The sequence below is a fragment of the Saccopteryx leptura genome, chromosome 2 (genome assembly GCF_036850995.1).
Source record: "Saccopteryx leptura isolate mSacLep1 chromosome 2, mSacLep1_pri_phased_curated, whole genome shotgun sequence".
In the NCBI taxonomy this organism is placed as follows: Eukaryota; Metazoa; Chordata; class Mammalia; order Chiroptera; family Emballonuridae; genus Saccopteryx; species Saccopteryx leptura.
Window position 1 is genome coordinate 371,487,018 of NC_089504.1, and position 13,451 is coordinate 371,500,468.

Below are 13,451 nucleotides of genomic sequence, written 5' to 3' on the forward strand. Positions count from 1 at the left end.
GGTTTAATTATTTAAACCAGATAAGATCCCAAACTAGTTGTCTCCATACATAAACTAAACAACACAAAGAATCACTCTGACAAATATTTAAGTCACAGCTGTGGACACAAAGCCACACTGCGAGAAGTTAAACTTTAAACACATGCCCTGTATGGTCTGATGGGCAAAGCAAATCCCCACGTAGCCAGTGTCTTCTCCTCCCACAACACAAGCAGGCAGTCTGACCGTTTTTTCCATCCTTGCACCTGCCAATTTAAGTCACTACTAAAGTTTCTTTGCTGAGCTTTTCAAAGATTAGCTGCAGTATTACTCAAGGCAATGGTGACTGAGAACTTAGAAACAGGGATACAATTCACTTTGGCCGCTGGCTCACTAGATATGCTTAGGTAAGTGACTTACTTTCTCTGTGCCTCTATTTCCCTCTTCCCTCTCTGAAGTATGGGTATAATATTCCCTTATGTTTCTAAACACCCAGAATTATTTTCATTTCTCCCTTTATTTTCCTCAAAACAGTGCCAGAAATCAAATCTCATTACAATGAATGGAAGAAAACTGCCCAATTTCTTTGACCAGTTGAAATTTGACTATATTAAAGGCTGTTTATAAAACCTAATCAGTGGCTTGTAAACCTTTTCTGAAAAAGAGAGGCATATAAAGGCGCTTATTATAATGGATGTGACGGTAGTATTAGGCCTTATTCTACCCATTTTACAGATGAAAATCTAAGGGAAGTTATGCGCCCAGGGTTCATGTTTATCAATAACCAAAATAACAGCATAGTATACTTAAAAATCTCTAATAGTTAATATTTAATTACCTTAAAAATTACTCCAGCTGTTTACTGTGATCTAAAACATGTGTTGCCAGGAACTCTTGCTCAGTCCCTGCACACAGGGCTCATTGTAGGTGTGCAAACTGACATATCTACACGGTATTTCCCACATGCCCCGATCTGTGAACACACATATAAACAAGCCATTCTGAAGAAAAAACCTATTGAGTTTATACCTCTTCTGGGAACTATTCTTTCACTTCTTATATATATGGTTTGAATCAGTCGTGACTAACATAACTTATTCTGGCTTCCTTGAACCCCCAAACACAACTGTCATAGCACTATCATTTTTGAATTGTAGCTCTAAGTGCCTGAAATGTCTCTATGGTTCTAGTTGTTCTCAGCATTGCTCTGACCATCCATCGTCATCCTTGTGACAACAAACAAGCTTACATCTTCTATGTGCACTTCCCAATGACCGCTGCTGGGGCTGAATGTTTGGGGGGTTAGAGGAGAGGGCAGGCCAAGTCTTCATTAACATTTCTGAAGGACCTCCTAATGACATAACATAGGCTTGGCTTGTGTTGAACGTTTAAGGAGATTCAGAAACAGTTAAAATAAGCAACTAATTATGGCAGAGGCAGGGAAGTGAAAGCCACAGAGCAGCAGCAGCTAAACTTATTGATAAGCTGAGACACAGCAGCGCAGTATTGTAGTTCATTATTTTCCAGAAAGCATCGCCTTGTCTCTGCATCTTTCTATGTAACTTTACCTCCAAAATCATTAGAAGGATAGCTGGCACAATTCCTTATCCTAAAAGGAATCATCTTCTCTTCTTAAACTGCATTTATTCCAGGAGTAATGGAGTGTCAGACTCTATTCAACTGCTTAGCACCAAAAACTGTGCCTTAAGCCAAAATGAAACTTCTTTCCTATCACTTGCTTAAAATTCTTCAAGTCAAACAGGAGGATAACACCACCCGTTAACCAAAGACTCAAAGTCACACCGAGTGTTGGGATGTTTTCCCTCTTCTAACACATCTTTAGTAGCAGAGGGCAAATTTATGGCAGATTAGAAAGATGGATAAAGTGAGTGATCTGCATGAAAATAATCCATATGTTCCCCAAAGTTAAGATGATCATTTCAATTCTCCCACCTCCTTGTCCTCAATCCAAAAAAGAAGAGCTAGAAAGCAAAGGGACATGTGACACAGGAGCTCAGGAAGGCAAGACATTTGAAAATGCCCTTGAGGGCCAGCTAGTTAGACACCTTTTCCACTCTCACAGCCCAGGGCCCTCCATCCAGGTCCATTCCTGGGGGATGCGGAGACAGGGGAATGATGTCCTCTATGGCTGTGTTCATCCCCCCAACGTTACGGAATAAAGCCAGAGGGTTCTTGCTCATTTGGAAAAATAAAGAAGCGGGAATGGGGGGGGGGGGGGTGCTGGATCGTCTCTATAAGCTTTTTCCCACTCCTCACAAAAACACAGCTGTGAAAATAAATACCACCCCCAAACAAGAGTCTAGGGCCACCAACAGTCCTCCTCTTCTCTGCCTCTCCAGCTGCCACCAGCATCGCCCCGCTAAAGCAGAAAGAAACGCGCTGCCTGGAAGGCAATTGCGAGGGTGGGGGAGAAGCCAAGGAGACCCTGGCGAGAGCAGGGGTGGGCGCCTCGGCAGTCACCACTCACCCGGGGAGGGGAAAAGCTCCAGATCGACTTTTTCCGTCTTGATGATGGTGAGAGTCGGTTTGAGATCGACGGCCGCCTTCATGGTGCCAGAAGTGGAGAACGGACAGGATGATAACAAGTTTTCTGTTATTCTTGTTGTTTTCTGTTTAATGGGGATTCGTAACAGGAAAGAGGGGACGGGGGCAATTCGATTTTCTTCCCCTCAAATTCCCGCTTATGTGCCCCTGCGCCCAGGCGGTGCGCGCCCGGCACTCTCCGGCAAGTTGGCACTTTGCAGGAAAGTACGCGCGCTCCGGGTCCCAGGCTCGCCTGTGCCGAGCCGCTCCCTCCTCTCGGCCGCCGCTGCCTCCGCTCGTCCCCGTTCCCTGGAGCCGCTCGCCTGCCCTCCCTCCCGCGCGCGCTCTTCCCTCCTCTTTAGGGCGTTTCTCTCTGCGCGGAGCCGGGCGCTGGGTGTGCGCCCCCCCCCCATCCCCCAGGACCTCCGTGGGGGGGAGCGCGGGCGGGGCGGCGGGCGGGGCGGGTGGTTGGCGGGGCCAGGGCCCGCGGCCAATCGCTAGCGGCCGCCCAGAGCGAAAGGGAGGTGGGCGGAGCTCCCGGCAGCCTGCGCCGCTCCCCGCGGGCCCAGCCGCCAGGCCACGGAGGAGTAGGCGTCGAGCCGGGAGTACCGCTGTCGGGCCAGCGGCTCGGGCACGGACGCCTAGGGCCAGGGGAAGCAGGCTGCGTGCACAGTCTCCCGACCACTTCGGGAAAGTCCCCCTGATTATCCACGCATTCTTGAAGGGTTGGTCACCGGCTCCGGCCCCCTCCCGGTAGCAGCATAGTTTTCGAAGTGCGTGTACATCATTCATTCACAAAGACTGACACACAGGACATGAGGCATGCGGATGAAGGGGCATGCGTGCGAGCAGGCGCAGGACACTCGCGAACCAGTGTCCTTAGAGGGATTCAGGAATAGAGGACTCCAATTGGTTAGTGAGTCAGGGATCGGGGTTGTGTTTCTGGAGAGCCTTCAGGTTTTCAGGACATAACAGTGCAATCTAGAAAAAACAGGCATGCCCTTGATAAACTTCAACTCCAAGGTAGCCTGCTGGAGGCCCCCAAACAGAGGCCCAAATTCTGATGTATTATTGGGAAAGTCCAGAACAGGGCCTCCAAATGAGAATCAGTCCTGGGCTTCCATGAGCTTCAATTTTACCTAGAGCAGGCTGGCGCAGACCGGGAGGCTATTGTTCTGCCCCTCTAATTATGTCATCATGGGCCAAAGTTCTGTCTTTCCTTTCACAGACTCTGCTAGATAAAACTGACAACCCTACTACCACCACCACCAAAACAGTGGAGCAGAGGCTCTGTGGTTTTGAATTTCTGGAGTGCATCATCCATGACAGAACCACAAGCACAGTGGTTAGAGCGTCCTCCGGATACGCCAAGGTTGCGGGTTCCATCCCAGTCGGGGCACATACAAGAAAAAACCAATGAGTGCATAAATATACGGAACAACAAATTAATGTCTCTCTCACTCAAATCAATTTTAAGAATATATAAAAACCCACCGTGCATTGCCCCAGTTCAGTTTGGGGACTCCAGACACTTAAGACACCACAACATGATCCTGAATAATTATTAAGTTGCACCAGATACATTGGTTATCATAAATAGAGACATTTGGTCTTAATTAACAACTGGTAGATCTAAAGATACATACAACTACTCCTATATATAGCTAGGACAAGACATTGAGATCTATCTTTGAGTGACTAAAAGATTAAATATAAATTTCTCAGAACAACCTTGAAGAAAGCTATATTTAATAGGTATTACTTTCTGATTTCTGAGCATATGTTGAGCTCCCACCACTTGCCTGTAACCTCTGCCTCTGATAAGATTTAATACACCTGCTTACCTTAATCTAATCCCAGTTAGTCTCCTTGAAGCATTCTAACTTGTAGGCTTCCCACAGCAAATGAGGGGAGGAACTAGGAATAGAAAATAAATCTTGAACTTCACACTTCAAATCATGCCCCCCTTTCACTAGCAGAGGAAAATATTTGTATGTGATAATTCTAATTTTTGAAGGATTGTTGTAATCCAGCTGTGTTTCCGAAAGGTATGAGAAAACAATGCTGGCCTCCAGATGACAAGGACAGTTCTGATCCTGGGAAAAGCCAGGGGAAACAGCTGATGAATGAATTGTGCATTCACACATCCAAATGAGCCACAAAGAAAAGGATCTTAAGCCCGTCCTCCCTTACCCACCATGAATACATTAGCAGAAGAAGTGAGCAAATCAAGTATTGCTTTGAGGACTTTTGTTTCATTGATGTTGTTTTAAGGAAATGTTGGGTTTTGTTTAAATCCAAGTATGAGTACTTCGCTATTTTCAAAAGCAGCTTCCTCAGAACAAGTCCTTTCTTCCCCAGTAGGCTGGTCAGCTTTCTCTTCCAGGCTAGCCTAAACACTGCTGCGAAGACTGACCCTCTAGCCCCAAATTAGACACTGGGAGAGCCCTCCCTGATTAAACTGTAAACATGTCCCACTCTAGCAGTGGGGGGGGATTTATTTCTTCAATTCTTCAACAATAGGTAGCTCAACAGGTCAGTCACCCTTTTCTAATCCAGCCAGACTTGAAGCACAGAAGCTCAAAATGTTTGAAGGGCCCAGTCAAGGAATGGGATTGGGAAAATGGTGGGATTGGGAGATAGCCAACAGCCACCACAGACCTCCCTGAAAGTTAGGTCTGTGCGAGTTAATCATTAATACTGATGTTGATGTTGTCAGAAGTTATGCATTTAACCTTCCGGTTGAAACTTCACTTGGAAAAAGGAGCACTAATAGGGGCAAGTTCAGATATTATAAGTATCAACTGGATTAATCAATTTTGAAAATTTAAAATTTTATTCTCTTAGGACACAAATTTTTCTAAATGTTCTTATGGACTTTAAATGCCATTTCTGTCTCACCGTATCTTTAAAAACAACGTCTGATACATTGCAGATGCTCCGTAAATATGTGTTGAATGATGAACTATCAACTTCCTAGTCATGTGGGCTTCTACTTTGCCACCAACTTCTAATTTAAAGAGCTAGAGAATTGGACATGCTATGGCTTGTGAAGATGAACTAAAACATGTCAGTGGCTCTGCATCTAGGTCTGCCCTTCTCACATGGCAGAGCAGAACCTCTCCTCATCGGCAATCATGTCACTCAAGTTCTTTTGTGCCTCAGTTTTCCCACGAGCAAAATAAGATCAGCTGAGCCTTGCCTTCCACTTGGCAAGTTGTTCCTAGATTATAACTGATCTTTTAAGGCATTCAGAAAAAATCAACATTAAACCAAGCTTTTGCTTGTAATGTGGCATTCTGTTCCCCCTGCACTTGGGAGAAAACAGACCTGTATTTTTAAATGTTCCTTAGACTTAGGGCAGGCATTACATGCAGCAAGTGCTGAAAGTCCTTAACCAGGAACAGCATGTCAATTAGCATCAAAATAAGGCTTGCAGGCCCTGGCCGGTTGGCTCAGTGGTAGAGTGTCGGCCTGGCGTGCAGAGGTCCCGGGTTCGATTCCCGGCCAGGGCACACAGGAGAAGCGCCCATCTGCTTCTCCACCCCTCCCCCTCTCCTTCCTCTCTGTCTCTCTCTTCCCCTCCTGCAGCCGAGGCTCCATTGGAGCAAAGATGGGCCGGGCACTGGGGATGGCTCCTTGGCCACTGCCCCAGGCGCTAGAGTGGCTCTGGTCGCAACAGAGTGAGGCCCAGAGGGGCAGATCATCGCCCCCTGGTGGGTGTGCCGGGTGGATCCCGGTCGGGCGCATGCGGGAGTCTGTCTGACTGTCTCTCCCCATTTCCAGCTTCAGAAAAATACAAAAATAAATAAATAAATAAAAAAGAAAAAAAAATAAGGCTTGCAGGTTCTGTCCCAGGTCGGGGCTTGTACAGGAATCAACCAATGAATGCGTGGATAGATGGAACAACAAATCAGTGTCTGCATGGATAAAAAAAAAAAGAAGGCTGCAAAAATTGAGGGAAAGGTATGTAACTAGACATTACTGTATAAAGAAAAGAGTCACATTTTTACAAAAATTCCTTCAAACACATGAGGTATGTAAAAAACATAAACTTTTTCAGTTACATTTCTCCCTCAACTCCACCCCAGATTCAATAAAAAAGAAATATTAAAATACACATAATTTCAAACAATCATGTAAGACAGACTCCCCCTCTCCAGAGTGTTAGAGTAAGTTGTCTATTTCCTGAATTTTGAACTTCGACAAAGCAAAAGACCTCTGAGTTTCAAGTTAAAATAAGCTTTATTAGAGGTAAGTACAAAAACATTCAGACCACTAACGGCTGATCCAGAACATGTTGATGACTCACAGATGTAAACTTACTGGTTTAAATATATGATTTAAAATGAAAAAGAAAAAGAAAGAAAATCTCCTCAATTAAAACCTGTCTTAGTGTGTGGTTGTTTTTCTTTGAGAAAAGGCAAACAGCTTCTAACACAGAAACAAGCTTCTAAAGCTTAACTGTAAAGCAAGTGGTTTCTATGTGATAAATTGAGTCACTAAAAAGCACGAGGGGGGGGGAGGTGCCTGGGGCTTCGATGTCCGCCATTATCAAGCAGCAATAAAATGGTAAATCGGAGATTGAAAGAAAAATGAAAATAACTCTCTTAATTAAACTCTGATGTCAAAAGGCCTTAGGGCCAATTCAAGAACCCAAACGGGGGACTCAGAACTGTGCTCTTGCTGACTCCAGGCTGGCTCTGTGACCTCACCAAAGCCACTTAACCTTTTTGTGTCACAACCTCATCTCTGTTTCAGGGAATAAAATCACCCCTGGCTCTCCCTACCATGTAATACAGACTCATTAGCTATTGTTTAGATGGTACAATAAACAATGAGCGATAAGAGGAGCTGCGGTTAGGAGGGAAGCAGGAGGAGGGGTGGGCAGGGCGAGGGGAGGACGAGGGCCTCTTGGCCCTAGAAAGCTCTCCATAATGAAACCAAGATGAAAGTGAGTTGTGTAGCCCCTGAAATAAGACTCAGGTTCAAATTCTAGCTCCACCAACTACCAGCTGAAATACTGCCCATAAGTCACACAATCCTGAACCTCAGTTCCTCCATGTTTGAAGTAGAAATATAATAGTACCCACCTTTTATAGGGTTGTTTGGAAGATTAAGTGAGAAAATGCATACAAAGCAATGAGCACAGTGTCTTGGTCAAAAGGAACGCTCAATTAATATTAAATCATTGTTGCTGCTATTAAGATCCAGTATAGGTAGAATATTTTAGAAATTATATTAAATCTCTCCATGGCCATCCCCTTTTGCAGAGTAACTTGAATCCTCTATTAAGCAGAGATAGGGACAATGATCATGTTTAATTTAAAAATCTCCCCATGTCTCCTCCTTAGTCCCAATTTTGGGAACTCACCCAGCTTTGGTCTCAGTTGGGAAATTCCAGCACTACCTGATTAGAAGAGAAAACTGAAGATTTGTATTTGTTTTAAGAGTCAAGGAAAAGCTGTGGTTCAAATTCAGAAGGAAGACCACGTCTGTGGTGGCTCTTTGGAAACAAAACCTTGAGTCCTGGCTTTGTCACATGTTAGAACTAGAGGAGAGTCTCAGAGAGTCAAGTCCAGCCCTCTTATATACCAAGGGAGGGAGGTGAGTTTGTGAGAGTAAGTCATTCTGCCCAAGGCCACAGAGCCTGAAAAAGGCAACGTCAGGACTAGAACGGGATTCCCTGATTGAAGTCCTCTGGTGGCAGCTCCTTCTGTTTACAGAGATCACATTTGCTGGAGAAGTCAGTGCCATTAGCGTGGTCTGTTACTGGACACTCTTGAGACACAAAGCAGGATACAATGTGCGCAGGAACAGACAGATGATCAGACTCAGTTTCTAGAAATATAACCATCTTCCCTGCACTAACTATGTTGTCTTTGGGCAAGTACATTACAGGATAACCACACTATCATTCCCTGTGGAAGACAGCTTGGCATGGGCTGTAAGGAGAAAGGGGGTCTGGGATGGCTCTATTGCTGTCTGCAGTTTCTTTAGGCTGTAATTATGAACCATTCAGCTGCATCTGCAGCCCCAACAATGTGGGATGGATTGGCCCCATACACAGACCAGAAGACATTTTAAAATCCACCAGTTTAGACGTCACGTATTCCTTTTGCAGAAAATCAGATCCTAATCACACAGAAAGAGGCAGGGAACTGCCAGTCAAGGCAACAGGGTTCCGAGGCACCCCCACACCCAACCTCAGTTGGCTTCCCCACAGCCGTCTGAGCATACTTCCCTGGAATGTTGCTCCCTCCAGGGCCAGGATAATGCAGAACGCATGCTGCCGGTGGGCCTTTGGGGATCTTGTAATTTGGATTCCAATTTAAGTTGTCCTAAATTGGCCACTTGGGGAGGTAGAGGGATGATGGCATTAGCATAAATGGCAGGAGAACCAATGTTCTTTAATAGCATAGCAGAAACAGAAACCAGACTCCTAGAAGGGTGCTCCAGACAACTGAGAACAGGCTCCTGGCCCCTCCCCAGCATGCAGGTGGCTTCATGGGCTAGAAGACACTGGCCCTCCTCTGATCTTACCCTGCTCTGCTCTTGGTTACAAAGACAACAACAGACTTCAAAACAAATGTTCTCTGCAGTTGTGGTCTGAGTCTTAAATTAAGATAATTTTATTGTGGAATCTTCCCCCACTCTCCTCCCCCTTTCATTTTGAACTGCCAGTCAATTGCCCCAAAGGACTAGCATTTACCACCCTCAAGATGAGGGAGCAGAGTTGGGGTAGAGTGTGTCTTCATCCTGTTCTTGTTACTGGAAGCCAAGCAGAGGAAGCAGATAGCACTAGAAAAAGAAATATTCCTGACAAGAAAAAGAATGATAGTACAAGCAGAAGCAGTAGAAGGACCCTCCTCTGAACAGTGGAAAGGTAAGTCCCGGGCCAACGGAAGGGGAAGATGGGACCTGAGAAGGTGCAGTCACAGTAATCCTATGCCCTTATCATTTTAGGACCTATATCCCCAAGATTCCAAAATGAAGTTAAGGCCTGGTGATAATATCCAGTACTTCACAGAGCCAAGTTAGTTGTCCTGTATGGCCAGTAGCGATGGAATGACAATAAAACAAATCAATAGGAGGTCCTCAATCTAGGACAGTTGCAAAGAATACAAAATGGAATGAAAGTGACAGGGTCTCAGCAGGTCACAGAAGATGCAAGGGAAGGTCAAGCCAAAAATCTACACAGGACACAGAGTCTCTTTCTCAGTCTTTTCCTGCATGAACATTTGCTTTGTGCAAAGAATTTTCTTCCCCATCCTCACAAGGTGCCCCTTTTGTGCTTAACAGCCTGAGCACACCCCTGGTGCATATCTGAACATGCCGTCTGCTCCCCACGCTGCTCAGCGGCAGGGACTAATTTCAGTCCTCTTTAAAACCTAGGTGCTCAGCTCAAGGTGGAAGGAGCTCAAAAAACTATGTTGATTATTGAATAAATCAATAAATAACTTTCTACCACCCCAAAGATAGATCTTTAACTCAGATATCTGTCATATATTTTCTGTGAGACTTAAATTTCCTCGCTGTTTAAGACTAAAAAGATAACTAAGTGACTTTTCCAAATGTAAAGGTCTTTATAAACTTCTGTTCCTCTTGTCTCCTACCTCCCTTAAAAAAATGTTGCCTAAGGTCACCTTATTTTGTTTTATTTTTCCTCTGACTATGTATGGGGATAGTTGTGGAAAATGGTACTTGGTTCATCACAAAGCCAACCACTTGTGTTGTTGGTCCACACGTACAGAGAACACACCGTTCGGATTTTCAGGCTGCTGCTCAGAAACAGTCTTCAAGAATTTCTGAACTAACTTGAATCCTTTATTTCACTGGTTATCATAAAGGTAAGAGGTAGCCACTATATTCAAGACTTGTAAGATAATACAATACATCAAGTGAACCCCGCTTTTTCCATCTCTGTGAGGAACAGTAGACTGTAGACACTTTTAGGGAGCCCAGTGACTGTTCCAAATCTTTACTTTAACTGGTCAGGTCCCTAGAAACATTGCATTTTTGGAATCTTCAGGACAAACTGTAGGCATTCCCTACAGTGAGGAAGGGGATAGACTGAGGGTATGGAGGGGAATGTGGGGGGTGGGCAGGGCGAGTCTGCTAAGCCACCACCACCTCACAGGTGGCACAGAGACACATAAAGGAGGCCTGAACTCTTGCTGGCTGGACTGTGGCAGCCTCCCCACTCCATACTTAATTTTATCAGCTAATGAACAATGGAGATGTGCCAACAGGAAAGCAGACTGATCTTAAGCCATAGAAACCAAGGAAATAATGGGCTTGGTTAGGGTCCACCATTGCCTCTGAGCTGTGGTGGGGACCATGAACACATCTTATTTTGTATCACTTCCTTCAGTCCAAGGTTCACGTAACAGGCGCAAGGAAACACAGAATGCATCACACTGGAAATATCTTGCTGGCCAGTAAATCTAACATTCTTTGTATACATCATCACAGCCATCTACAAACATTGCACGTGGAATTTACTTCCACCTAACCTTTAGCATTCTCCTCTGCACAACATTATTGGGTTCTAATGAATTAATACAAATCCTACCTTTGCTGGTGCTGGACCTAGTAACAGAGACAGCAAAATGCAGAGCTCTTTCTCAATTGCCTTGCTGTTACAAATCTCTGCGTGTGTGTGTGTGTGTGTGTGTGTGTGTGTACTATCCTGGAACAGGTGCCCCGTATCTGAGCTTCAGAAATGTACAGGAAGACAAATCTATCAAGACAATTGTAGGGTGTCCAATGTAATGATTCATATTTAGAATTTACTGAGCACCAAATATGTCACTGATACAAAGTTGACAGTTGAAAAACAACCTCAAGAAAAGATATGTCAATTTGTCTGCGATTATATATAGCTCACATTTAATTCTCTGTTCTTAAGGGCCAAAGGAGACGAAGCCTTCTTTAATTCACAGGAAGCCAGCTGTGCTCGCTCCGCGCCGGCACTGCCCTCGTGAAGGAGCCGGCGTGGAGGGAACAGCGCGGGCCGTGACGCATGAGGTGGAGCAGGCCCCAGCTCACATCTCATCTGTCTGCATGGGCTCCTATGCCATCAAAACCTTTCTTCCTTCAAGTTGGTGAAAAGGAGAGAAGCAAATCCGACGTGTGCAATATGTGAGAAGGCGCCATTTAATCAGTCAGGCCTGTGAAGTGCTTTCAAGCGTTCAGGCCTCAAAATCCTAAGTAATGACAGGTAAGTGGAGAATGAAGAAAACAGAAAATATAGAAGTTACTTCTTCATAGAAATGCATTTCACCAGATTGATCAGAAACATGTGTTTTCTCCAGACTGGGAAACCATCTTGAAAGACTCCATCACAAAAAGGCCTCGGGTGGGAAGTGCCACAAGGGACCCTTTGGGGGCTGGGGGTGCAGCTGGGTGAGGAGCCAGCCACAGACTGTGGGAGAAAAGCACACAGAGCGGGCAGCTCCCTTGTGGCAGGTTCTCAGGTGAGATCCCTTTCCAGGAATTAAAAATTCTAAGCAATGCTGAGAATTTTTTAAAGTCAAAACGATTATGGACTTTTCTTTCAGGGATTTCACAGCATTGAGGGAGACCAGATGGCTGGCAACAGCCACTGCAGGTCCAGGAAAGGCCCAGCATCTGCATACATTCCTCATTTTCACTGAGCTAGCATTCTGTGTGGAGCGTTACCTAAAGTGCGGTGGTAAGGAGACACTTCCAAACATACGTCCATGCTTCAAATAGCCCATACGAAGACCTGCGGTTTCTCGCCAAACTGACTATCAGACTTTGGTTTCCTAACTATAGAGACTGTACTTCAACTCTATAATAACTGAGGAGGTTGGGATAGAGCACAGGCTTCTGCAGAAGAGACAACAGTGTAAGTTTTAGCCTGACCATTCCCGCTGTCGGTCCTTTGGCCTCAGAAAGAATCCGTTTCTTCCCCTGTAGAATGGAGCCGATCACAGTGCCCAGTTCACAGAGTCGAACTGAGTGTTGAACGAATGTGTGTCAGATGCAGAGTGTACACCCAACAACACTTCACTGCTGTTTTTAATTTGAAAACATAATTGTGATTTTGGATGCAGTGAGTATAAAGTTTCTGTGGAAGTTCATCCAAACCATGCTATATAATGTTCTCCAAAGATATCAGGACATGGTGGCCCCTCTTGCTGTGTGCTATTAATATCATGACACAATGATAAAGTTTAGGTCGGCGTCTACAAATCGCACAGATTTTGACACCACCCCCCTTGGATGAAAGAGGATTGATTCCTATTATGTAGATAAGAAATGCAGCTATGGAAGTTGTAATCGTAGGCTCACAGATACATTACACATTAGCAGCAAAGAGGAGCACAGGCATCTTCTACAATTCCTTTCAATATTGGGTTCTTTCCACTCTGGGTTGTAGGTTTGATACCCATTCAGTGATTTTGTATCACATGTGCAAAATTAAATCTTACACAAATAGTCTTACCATTTGGCTTTCAAGCTGGTCACTAATTTAGCAGAATCTTATGCAGTGTCCATACATACCCTATCCCATGCTGCTGAGGCCTTCTCCAAACTAGCCCCCTTTATAGGCAGTACACCACTGTACTCACTTCATGAGTCTTGTATTATCCCATCTTACATTTTCCTCACCTAACTCTTCTTCTGACAGCCAAAAGTTTTCTAACAACTTAAGTTGTACAGTAAACCTGAACCTCTAAATATCTCTGGTTGGATCATACACATGCATTTATTTACAGAATGCTGGGCCCATGTAATACTCCCTCCGAGCTAGGACTTGCTGCCCAGAATTCAGATATTATGTCTTACTTGCTGGTGTCAACTACCTGTGCTGATCAATTGCCCAAAAGAACCCTTGGGAAAGGCATTTTCACTGCCCCTTCTGCCACCAGTCAGCACATCATTGCTCTTCTGTTGCC

The 13,451-nt window shown here is 44.9% G+C and overlaps 1 protein-coding gene across 6 annotated transcripts in view; it reads right to left on the reverse strand.

Moving 5' to 3' along the window:
- Positions 1-13,451, reverse strand: part of ETS1 (ETS proto-oncogene 1, transcription factor) — a 134,566-nt gene that overhangs the window by 61,591 nt on the left and 59,524 nt on the right. Inside the window, exon 1 of one of the 6 annotated variants that reach the window (XM_066365214.1) lies at positions 2,468-2,904. The exons of 4 other annotated variants lie outside the window; for them this stretch is intronic. In XM_066365214.1, coding sequence (XP_066221311.1) covers positions 2,468-2,549 — 82 coding nt within the window. In that variant the 5' untranslated portion in view covers positions 2,550-2,904. Of the gene's footprint in view, positions 1-2,467; positions 2,905-13,451 lie in introns of those variants that run through there. One more of the 6 variants, XM_066365212.1, reaches the window with a different exon arrangement.